The sequence below is a fragment of the Odocoileus virginianus genome, chromosome 6, assembly GCF_023699985.2.
Source record: "Odocoileus virginianus isolate 20LAN1187 ecotype Illinois chromosome 6, Ovbor_1.2, whole genome shotgun sequence".
NCBI classification, from domain to species: domain Eukaryota; kingdom Metazoa; phylum Chordata; class Mammalia; order Artiodactyla; family Cervidae; genus Odocoileus; species Odocoileus virginianus.
The window spans coordinates 27656217-27667195 of NC_069679.1; the positions used below are offsets into that span (position 1 = coordinate 27656217).

At 58.1% G+C, this 10979-nt stretch overlaps 1 protein-coding gene across 4 annotated transcripts in view; it reads left to right on the plus strand.

The window, feature by feature from the left end:
• The window catches only part of STARD9 (StAR related lipid transfer domain containing 9), a 117608-nt gene that overhangs the window by 86546 nt on the left and 20083 nt on the right, over positions 1 to 10979 (plus strand). For all 4 annotated transcript variants that reach the window (XM_020906740.2, XM_020906741.2, XM_020906744.2 and 1 more), the window contains 4 exons: positions 302 to 9557; positions 9719 to 9895; positions 10308 to 10491; positions 10833 to 10970. In XM_020906740.2, the coding sequence (XP_020762399.2) occupies positions 302 to 9557; positions 9719 to 9895; positions 10308 to 10491; positions 10833 to 10970 (9755 nt within the window). The remainder of the gene's footprint in view (positions 1 to 301; positions 9558 to 9718; positions 9896 to 10307; positions 10492 to 10832; positions 10971 to 10979) is intronic.

The following is a 10979-nucleotide window of genomic DNA, read 5'->3' on the forward strand; positions in this document are numbered from 1 at the left end:
TCCAAATAGACATTTGAGCATGGAAAGGCAGCCAAGACTTTCTGGGCAGGATCCATACTACCGTCTCCAAGCGGGGCATCAAAAAGACAGCAGAGGGTCCCGGCAGCTAGGGTTGGAGAGTCCTCTTGCTTGTCTCATGGCAGCCTTTTGAAGAGGCAGCACAGTGTGGGGGACCCAGACACCATGGCCTCGCTCACAGACTCCAGCCCCATAGTGGCTCTTGAAAGAGGAAAAGGTGGTGATGTATCTGACGCAGATAGCGGTTACTCAGTAGGTTCTCTCTCCTGTGTCTGTGCCAAAGCCCTGCCGGCGCCAGTGGAGCTGGAGGAGCCCCAGGGGAAGGAGCGGGACCTCCCAGAGCCAGACAACTCCGAAAGTGACGACAGCCAAATATCTGAGGACTCACTGGCTGAGAAGGGGCCCGGAAACCCACGGGACAACCCAGGACACAGTTACCTCACCAGCGGCTGTGGCCACGGCCAGGCCAGAGCGCAAGCCTCTGGGAGGGGCTTCACCACATCCTCAGGCAGTCGACCATTCACCTTGGCTCACAGGAGTGTTTCCCTCGATAGCCTGATTGATGCTGAAGATGAACCGGGAGACCATTGGCAACGAAAGCCGTCCTTTGCTTCAACTGATGAGATGCCCACGGAGACTTTCTGGCGCCTGCAGAGCCCCATTCTGCCTGCAGGGGGCCAGGAGGCAGTGTGCAGGCTTGGTCCCATCAGTCACAGAAGAGCCCCCAGGCTAGATGCCATCTTGCCAGTGAGCAGTTCATTCTACCTGGAACCCCAGCCGCAGCCGCCCTGTGAACAGCCTGAGGTGGCGATGGAGGGAAGCCCCACAGAACCAGCCACCACTCTCCAAGACGTGCAGCCCTCCAGAGGGAGCCCTCTGGTGTCCATGGATTCTTGGTTCTCCTGTGACTCCAAGATCAATCCCAGCAGCCCCCCACATTCTTTATGTCCAAGTCCCAACATCCAGAAGGTTCAGCGCTGTGGTTGGGAAAGGCCTGGATACTGGCTCAATATAGAAGAACTCGAGTCACCAGGTGCAGAAACCATCCTGCCTTTCAGCACCACACTGCCCCCGGCCAGCACTGAGCTGCCTTGCAGCATTAGCAGTGTGTATACAGATCCCGTTTCTGGGTCTGTGTCCCTCTGGGACCCTTGCAGCCTTCTTCAGCCAGGAGCTGAGGGTACCTTTCAACCCAGTGGGGTCCCTGACACGGCCCAGCAAGGCGTCTCTGAAGCATCTAACTCTAGTGTGTCCAGCTTGTTGGCTGCCTCTGCCAGCTCATTTACTTATGTTGGCAGTGCCTGTGAGAGAGACTGGGCTGCCCTTCAGAAAAAATACCTCCTTGAACTGTCTCATCCTGTTTTGGAGGCCACGGGAGCCCCCAGGCCAGTTTTCCCCTCCCTTAAGGAAGACTCTGGTCCTCCGGTTCAAGCTTCCGGCAGGGGAGGAGATGCTGTATTGCCAGTTGGTCCTGGGGCATCCAGCAGCCCAGATTTCAACAATGTTCCAACCCATCTGTCCAAAATTAGGCGTTTAAGAGCAGAGAAAGAACAGGACAGTCTGAATGTCAAGGTAGAAGGTACTTCAGATTTCTTTACAACTAGTGAGAAAGAGGTGAGTCATAGTGGAACTTACTCAGCAGATGTAGAATCGTTGACTTCTGGACCTACAAATGCACAGGTCTCTGCAGCAGAGAACAAGATGGCATATCCCATGACGGCAGCACGGGGAGTCAAAAAGAGCAGCTTAGAGGAGTCCTCTCAGAGCAGCGAGAAACCTGGACTCATGACGTCCTCTAATGAATGTTTCATCCTGAAGAACCCTTGTCACCATATTGTCACCATAGCCACCAAAGACCCCCATTGGCCGCGAGGCTGGGCTCCTTTGAGGAAGAAGAGAGCAGGCCCGGTGAGGCGATTAGGGCCGAACAGCCACCGCCCGCCGCAGGAAGAGCAGACAGACTCCCAGGAGAGCTCCATGGAAGCGGGCAGAAGACACAGCAAGCCTTCCTGCTCCTTTCCTTCTGGTCCAGAGCTATACCTTCACTCTGCTCCCTGGAATCCACTTCCATCTTCCCTGCAGCCACCTCCTTTGGAAACATTCTATGTGACCAAAAGCCGAGATGCCCTGACAGAAACTGCCTTGGAAATTCCAGCTTGCAGAGAAGCAAGGGTGCCCTCCCCACCCCTCAGGGAAGCCTGGGGCTTTGGACATGAGCACCAGGTCCTCCAAAATGTGTACGTGGAGGATAAGTTGCCAGTACAATTACAAAACCAGAATTCCAAGATTGCATCATCTCAGCAGGTCGCAGCAGAGAGGCCAGTTGATTTGAATGCCAAGGAAGTTTGCAGAGAAAAAGGGAAATGCCTTGGAAAGGTTAAAGAAAGAAGCCATAATTCGGTTTATTTTTTGGTCACTCAGAACGGACATTTTTTCCCATCTACCAGCATAAAAGTATGTGAATTTGAAAATCAAGTTGGAATTTTAAATAAACACAGTCTTCCAACGCTCAAGCAGGGAGCAAAGACTCCTATACAGTCCTACTGCAGTGTCTCCTCAAACAGTTCTGGGTCAGGGAAGCCTCTTCTTGCGTGTGAATCTGAGACGGGTGAGGAAGAAGAGCAGGGGCAGAACGCAGTCCTCACACAGGCTCAGGCCTTTGACATGAAAAGACACTTTCCTTCCAGGGTTAGGTCTGATTTCACCTGTAAAACCCTCTATTTAGCCCCTGACAAGGATGAGCCACAGGATGCTGCTCTTCCTTTGAAGCCTAGATCAGTACGTCATCAGGTAAGCAGCCCAGAGACAATGGCCCTGGGTGAGAGTCCAGCCCATAAGGAGGAAGGGAGGAATGGAACTGGGCTTCTTGGAAGAGCACCCCATTCCAAAGACGGCTCAGAAGAGTTTAAGCTTTCACAGACTGAGTCCACATATGAACAATTCCAGTCAGTTACATCCTCTCAGGAAAGAAACCTCAGCGAATGCAAAGTCCCTGGAAAAGCACTTAAAGCAAATCCCAAAGAAGAACCTCCTGGAAAGACATGGGATGAAAGAGTTAATAGTGCCAACGAGATGGCTAGGCTAATTAGGAGTGTGATGCAGCTGGAGAATGGCATCTCAGAAATTGAATCCAAACAGGGTAAGCAGTTGCACGCTTCCCATCCACCGGGAGTCAGCAAGGAGTTCATCTTCCAGTACCGACAGGACCAGGAGACAGCTGACAGCGTGCTGAGGACAGGCAGCTTTGGAAACCACCCGCCCTTCAAGGATCAGCCGACTTCTCCCAAATGGACAGACGATGTTATCTGTAGGGATGGTGAAGCTGGGGAAGTGGAGGTGAACGGTAGCACTGATCCCCAGAGACCTGGCAGCAGATTTGTGAGAGGGCATACCTACCCAGCTGTGCTAGACACACCCTCCAAGGACTCTGGTGGTTATTTAGGGGTGTGCACAGTTTGCAGAGAATGCACCAATGCCTCTGCTCACCCGAGGACTAAAGCTTCAGCCAGAGCTCTGCCATTGCAGCCCAGGCCCAAGGGGACTTCTGAGGAGGGCGAGCTCGGGAATGCAGTGCACCTCAGACGTCAGCCCCGCAGCTTGGGAAGTCTGGAGGAGCTGGAGACTTTGGAGGGTGTTCAAGAAAGCCATCCTGCCAAGTGCATCCATCGTTCTCAGCAGGAGGAGCCAGCAGTTCAAGGCAGAATGGAAGAAACGGCTGCTCAAAGAAGAAGCCTAGAGGAGAAAAACACAGTCTCGTCGACTCAGAGACTCCCTGGCCTGTGCCACCATTGTGTGCACACATTGTTCAGCCACAGGACCGGCCTGTTACCAAGCCAGCCAGACTCCTGCACGGCTCCTCGCCAAGACCTGAGTCATACCTTGCTCTTGAATTCAACAAGGCTGCCAAGAAGCTATCTTTATGCACCTGATACTCTAGGCATCTCTTCTGTTGACTATGTGTTGGATCCTACGGTGCTGAAAATGCCCACCAGTCCCTTGGTAACTGGAGCGGGGCAGCAGGACCATAGTGGAGCGTCCGGACACCACAGCCTGCAGGGAGATGACAGATGGGACTCCTCTGTGGTGCACGCTGCTTGGCCCGGATCTGTGACACCCATGGCCACGGGACCTCGTGGTCAATCCAGTGTACCAGGGAGCGTTCCCCTGGGCGCCGAGGGCAAGAGGTCAGCAAGCACTGGTCCCCAAGACCAAGGAGGCGACCTTAGAAGCAGCTCGATGGGCCTGGGTAGCAGGGTAGGTTCTCCTTCCAGAGCCGAGGCAGCTGAACCAAGAGGACCAGACAGAGCTGGTGCCCTGAATGGGGCCTCTAGCCTGCTTGAGAGGAAGGTTGGCAGCCCCTTAGAAGAAGGAGACAGCCAAGGCAGAGAGGTAAGGCAGGAGGCCGAGGACCTCAGTCCTCCTGGTGGGGCTTTCTCAGCGCCTGTGTCCCCACCAGGGGTCCCTCAGCCAGAGCCCTCTGCTCAGCCACCCACAAGCCTGGCTGTGTTGGAGGAGACGGGACTGGCAAAGACTCAGAGGAAGCAGCTTTACGACGTGGTGGCTGGGGGCACAGTCCTGCCTTCCAGCAAGACTTTGTTAGAACCTGAATGTTCTTCAAGGGCCCCTGGCAGGCTGCAGTGTCCACAAATGGGCCAGTCAGTGGCTGACAGGACCACAAATGAGGCTGAAGCATGGAATCACACAGCATCTCTCTCCGTTGAACCAGGACACCGATCAGTTGACAAGAGGACAACTGTCCTTCAGGCCATACCCCCGTCTGCAGACAGCTTCCACTCTCTGCCCAGCACTGACACTGGCATGGGGCCACAGTGTCCCTCACGGACTTCTGCCCACACTGAGTCCGCTCCAGGTGGAAGCCATTGTACCAGAAAACAGGAGTGTTTCCTGGGAGCAGGTGAACAATCTGTGTGTCACACAAGCTCTTCTGAAATCACCGAGAAAAACGAAGCATCCGGAGCGGCTCCCTCTGCTGGTGCTCTGGGCTCAGAGAGTCTTCCTTCTTCAGCAGCCTCCAGGGAGGAGGACAGGAGGGTGATGACAGGGGAAGTGGTGGCTGCCTCACTTTCTCAGGCCCCTTTGGAGGAGGCTGGACGGATTGCACAGGGGCGAGAGGCATTGGCTGCGGCCGAGGGCACGCTCCCTGGCCATCAGGAGAGCAGCCCAGCCCACCAAGAACCTGGGACTCCGGACTGCACGTGGGGAGGAGGCTCAGGTACCGTCCAAGCCACTGCACAGGGAGAAAGAGCAGCCTGTTTTGAAAGTCGCCTTGTGATCGCAGATGTTCAGAACTCAGCCAGCCTCTCGGAGCCTAACCAAGACCAGGGCCAATGCCTCGAGGCTTCTGCCAGCTCAGAAGAAGGGAGGGCGAGCCCCAAATGGGGTGCTGTCCTGCCCGGAGCCCTGAGGGGGGTTGGACCAGAAGCTCCCTCACAGCCGTGTATGAAGCGGGAAGGGAGTGTTGGCTCTGGGCTGGCAGAAGCCTGCAGGGCTGGCGTGGAAGGTCCCAGGCCAGCTCTGTTGCCAGATCAGAGCCCCGGGGGAGTCAGAGAGGAGGCCCCGAGCAGATGCCCGCGGGAAGACTCAGGTGTTGGTGTCTCCTCATGGAGCCCTGGTGGCAGCAAGACCCTTGGCCTATCCCAGAGCCAGGAAGAGAGCAGATCTGGTCCTTGCTGGCAGCCGTGTAGCCCTCAACCTGTTGTTTGGGGTGCCCGTTCCTCCCCTCCCTCCACCTCACTGTGTTACAGAGATGGTGACCTGGGCAGGGGGGCTTCCATGGCTCCTCTACACCCTCACCACCCTTCCAGGGTCCCCTCCAGGGCCTGGGGAATGGAGAGAGGAGAGGGCCGTGGCGGGGAACCTGGCGTGCTGTTGGCGCATGGCCTTGAGCCCAAAGGCATTAACATAGAGCTGGGGCCAGCAGACGGCAGCACCCCAGAGGCCTCCGCCGCTGCGGTCCTACCTCTGACTGGGGGCTGCAGCTCCCCTGCTGCCCCTGACATGAGGACGAGCCCCCTCAGCCCCTTGCTTACTGATGGGAGCTCCAGGTCAGTAGGGGATTCTGAGAAGAAGGCTGCCGAGAAGAAAGTCAGAGCCGAGCTTGAGGCTCTCCCTTCCCCCGAGGGCGGGTGCTCTGAGACACCCGGGAGGTTGCAGGACAGCTCTGTGGGGGGCCAGGGTGCACAGGGCTCTCAACCCAAGCCAGCAGCAGCGGGGGGACCACACACCCTGAATTTAAGTGAAGGGTGTGTTGAGAGTGAGCTGCCGGAGGGACTACAACAGGGATGTTTGGGAAATGACATCAGATGCCTTCCAGAAGAGCCGCAACTTCCCCCAGGGTCCAGGGATCATGGTGTCTTGCAACCCCAAGCCAAACTCATAACAGAGTTAAAGTATATCTCCAGATCCCAGGTTGACAGTCCATGGGAGGAGGAGGAGCAGCAGAGAGACCAGGCTGCAGGTGGCCGTGGAGACCCTGTGGGGGTCAGGAGGCCCCCACATGCTGATGAAGGCAGTTCGGACAGCTGTCAGATTAGAGGTGCAGACAGACAGGGCAGGAGAGTGGCCAGGTCCCCTGCATCCAAGACGATCTCGCCCAGCTTCGGTGACTCAGCCGCTGTCTCCTTAGGGCAACGCAGAGCATGCTGGCCGGCAGCCCAGGGCCCTGGGCAGCCCTCTTCTGGTGGGGAGCAGCCGGCGCCCCACCACCGGGGTTCACTTCCTATAATTTCAGTCTTCTCCGGTCGCAAATACTCCAGACCACAGTTCTCTGTGGTCAGCTCTTCCCGGTCTCTTCAGGAGCTGAACTTGAGCGTGGAGCCTCCTTCCCCAACAGAGGAGGATATCGCGGAGCCCAACCAACTGTGGGCCTCACACCCCAGGGGCACTTTCTCAGGAAAATCTGCAGTGAGAACGTCTCCGAATGCTGAGGGTTGTGATCAGGAAGCCTTCTCTGACTTGGACAGTATTGCTACTGATCTCAGGCCCCTACTACTCGCACCCCCACCTTATTCAGCGACTTCAACTTTCTCGAGAATGCCAATCCCTAATCTCACGTCCGTCCATCCATCTGGTGCTCTGGCACAGGCCCAGTCAGGAAAGTCAGAGAGACTGGGTGGCCAGGCCAGACCAGAGGAGTGGCGCTCCATGGATGTGGGTGGAGGAGCCCTGCTCTTGGGCCCCAGTGACATCAACCCCTGCATCCTTCCCTGGCATCCCAAGGGGCCTGTGTGCACTGGCTGGAGGCAGCATGTATTTGGTGGTGCAGTCAGCGTCTCCCACTGCCCCACATCGCAGGGTCTAACACCTCCAAACGTGGCCCAGAGCAGCATGGACAGCTGCCTAGAGGACCAGAGCTCCTTGCTCCGCTCCCACCTCAGCACCTTGGCCAGCGCCCAGAGCATGTTGAACAAATGCAGCAGCGTTGGAAATGCCCGAGGTTCACGTGAGGCCTGGGAGGTATGGGGTTCCTTGCCTGCCCTGAGGAACCCCGACATCCTGATCAGCTCTGAAGGAGCAGCCCCCTCGAAGGGTCCTGATGAGAGAGCCCAGTTCCGGGGCACCCCTGATGAAGCGGGTTCTCCAAGGAGGGAGCCCCCCTGGGCTGAGGGACGTGCTGCAGGTCCAGTGGATGAGATTATGCTGCTATATCCATCCGAGGTGGGTGGTCCTGTAGCTCAGTCCAGGATGGACACCTTGGAGCGAGGCACGCAGACCCTGGGCTGCAAGTCCCACTGGAGCTCTTCTGACTCCTCTGCCCGGTCGGATCTGGCCTCCTGGGCCAGCATGCACAGCCTGTCACTCCACCTCTCACAGCTCCTCCACAGCACCTCGGAGCTACTGGGGAGTCTCTCCCAGCCAAGTGTGGCCGAAAAGGAGTGCAATGCCAAGAGGGACACCCCTCGTGAGGTGCCCCAGACCCAGATGACGGATGGCTCTACTCAGACCACCGTGGATGAGGGCATCCAGACTGACCTGGCCTCACCATCCCTCCACTTCCAGGCCCCAGAGGCCAACCCTCAGAAGGTCAATGTGATCCTTGAAGGGCTGGGCTCGGATCTCGCTAGTATGTCTCAAGGAAAGGGACATGTCCCCGGGACACTTCAGAAGAGAGAGGCAGAGGAGACAGTGTGGAAAACAGCAGGGCCCCTAGATCTTCAGGGAGAAGACACTCTTTGCAGGCCCCAGAGCACCCCTGTACCCTCATTCCACTTCGACTTTCAGAAAGGCCCCTTTGGGCAGAACCTGCCTTCTCTGAGCCCCCAGGCTTTGGATGCCCTCCTGCCTCCCAGCTCCCAGCCAGAGGAGCCCTCCTGCCTGGCTGTTGGCAGACCCTGCCTCAGCACATTTTCCTCCCCAGGGCCCTGCCCCCACACTGTGGAGTCTGTCGGGGAGCTCAGCGTGCAGAAGGAGCAGGGGCCTACCGGTGCCTTGCTGGTGGACAGGGCCTCCTCCCCGATCCTCACGCTTAGTGCCAGCACCCCAGGGTCGGGGGTCCCGCCAGGCGCCTTGTCTCTCTCATCTCCCTCAGCTCTTTCCCTTGACGGCCGCCAGAAACTCATGTCCAGCCCAAGTCTTCCCCTTCCTGCCCCCCAGCCTCCAGTGGGTAATTTTTCTCAAACCACTGATGAGGCAGGTGGCTCTCAGAGAGCAGGGGCTCCATGTGGAGAAGGTAGAAGTTCCTTAGAAGGGGGCGACCGCAGACCCTTTGGGGTGAGCTCCCAAGGCAGCCCAGAGCAGAGCACAAAGCTCCAAGTCCGTTTTGTGCAGCAGCCCCCGCAGCAGTGCCTGCCCAGGACCACCGCCGGGGTGCAGAGCAGGCTGTCGCCCCCTGCCCTGAGGAGCAGGAGCCAGAGGCTGACTGACAGCCTTCTGCCTGAGGACGTGGCCTCAGTAGAGTGTGGCTCGCTGAGCAGAAGGGGGCCAGGTGTGTGGCAGAGCAGGACAGAGAAAAGGGGTGAGGGCTCAGCCTCTCCAGTGGAGCTGCGGCCCGCTCTGGATGTTTCCTCTTCGTTGCGGGGCTTCCAGCGCCACAGCCCCTGCCCTTTCTCTGAGTTGACTGATACCCCAGGGCTCCAGGGTTGCATCTTGGGCCCGCCTGTGGCCTGCCAGCCTGGGGGGCTGCTGCCCCCCGGTTCCCAGATGTACACTACCCCTGAGCCCCAACATCATGGTCTGAGGGACCTTCCCATGCATAACAAATTTAGTGACTGGTGTGGGCCTCAGAATGGCTCTCCTGGAGGGCCGGGTACCGTGGATTCCCTGAGGACCAGAGGTGATTGTGGCTCTGGAGAGCAGCCCCAGAGGCGCCCACAAGCCCCTGAGGACCAGAGCCGGGCACCAGAGTGGCCCCAGAGGGAGCAGATCCCCCTGAAAGTTGGGGCCCAGAACCTCTCCCTCAGTACAGAACTCACAGAAGCAAAACTGCACCATGGTTTCGGGGAGGCAGATGCCCTGCTGCAGGTGCTGAAGAGCGGCACGGGGGAGGCGCTCTCTGCCGAGGAGGAGGAGCTATACGCCCGGTAAGGACCTGGCCCTGGGTGGGAGGCCAGAGAAGGCTAACAGCTGGCTGTTCCCCTCTCCCTGGCTCAGCTCTGGGATCTTCCAGGGGTCAGAGACAGATCTTAAGTCAGAGAAGGGGCTTCAGGGTCAGCGTCAGTGACTCAGTCACGTTCTGTCTCAGGCCAAAACACACAGCAGAGACCCTCCAGAGGGAGCAGGCTCAGGGACTTCAGAACTCCCGCCGAACACGAAGCCTCAGCCCCGAGAAGCAACTGAGCTTTGCTCGGGACTTTGACCTCCCCAGCCGGCGCCGAGAATACCTGCAGCAGCTGAGAAAGGACGTTGTGGAGACCACCCGGTAGGTGGACCCAGTGCCCTGCGGGGAGCCAGCTCGATGTGGGGTGAGAGCATGTGGGGAGTGGAGCCTGGACTGTAGTGTCCTGGACACCGGAGGCCACAGCTTTCTATGCCAGGAGTGACCAGGAGTGGGTCCTACGTGCCTGTGGACAGTGGTAGGCAGCTGTGGAGACAGAGGCAAAGGGAAAATGGAGGGTGGGGGGGACCTGTGGAGGGGGTGGAGTGGATAGAGGGGCCATGATGTGCTGTGTGAGGCTGCAGGCCTGAGCCTCAGGATGTTTATAAAACCAAACTTGAAGACCCTGTGGGCAAAGAGAGGATGGATCTTTCAAGAAGGCAGTGTTGAGCGGGCCTGGGCCATCGCCCACTGACCACGTTAGAAGGCATCTCTGCACCCTTCTGGTTTTCCCCAGGAGCCCAGGGTCAGCATCAAGGTCTTCCCACCCACCCTCTGACATAGAGCTGATGCTACAAGAATACCAGCGGGCCCGTGAGGAGGCCAAAGTGGAGATTGCCCGGGCCCGGGACCGACTGCGGGAGCGGACTGAACAGGAAAAGCTGAGAATTCGCCAGCAGATCATCTCCCAGCTGCTGCGGGTGGGGAGCGGGGCAAGCCTCTGATTTCAGGGTGGGCTTGGGCCTGGGGCAGACCTCAGACTGGGTCACATCACCATGCTGCCTCTGAGTCTTGGAACGTAGCATCTGGAGGAAGGCGTCAGGTCCTGGTGCCTGTTCAGAGCTGCTTCACTCTGTTTACATGTCATCCTCATCAGACCAGCTCTGGTCCCCAGGCGAGAGTCTGGGAGGAGGCAGCTTGGGACTGTAGTTGGGATTGGGATGGGGGAGGCACGAGGGTATGAGGCTAAGGCAGGAGGCGATGGGAGTGTGGGTAGTGAGGAGGCATCTGAAGCTGGTTGGCGGTGATCTGTCCTTCCCAGGAGGAAGAAAAACTGCACACCTTGGCCACCTCTGGCTCTCGGTGCACCAGCTCCGACGGAAGCCTCTCATCTGGTGGCACCTCTGGCTATAATAGCAGCCCAGCGTTGCCAAGCCAGCTCCAGTCCCCAGACAGTGTGGTGAGTAGG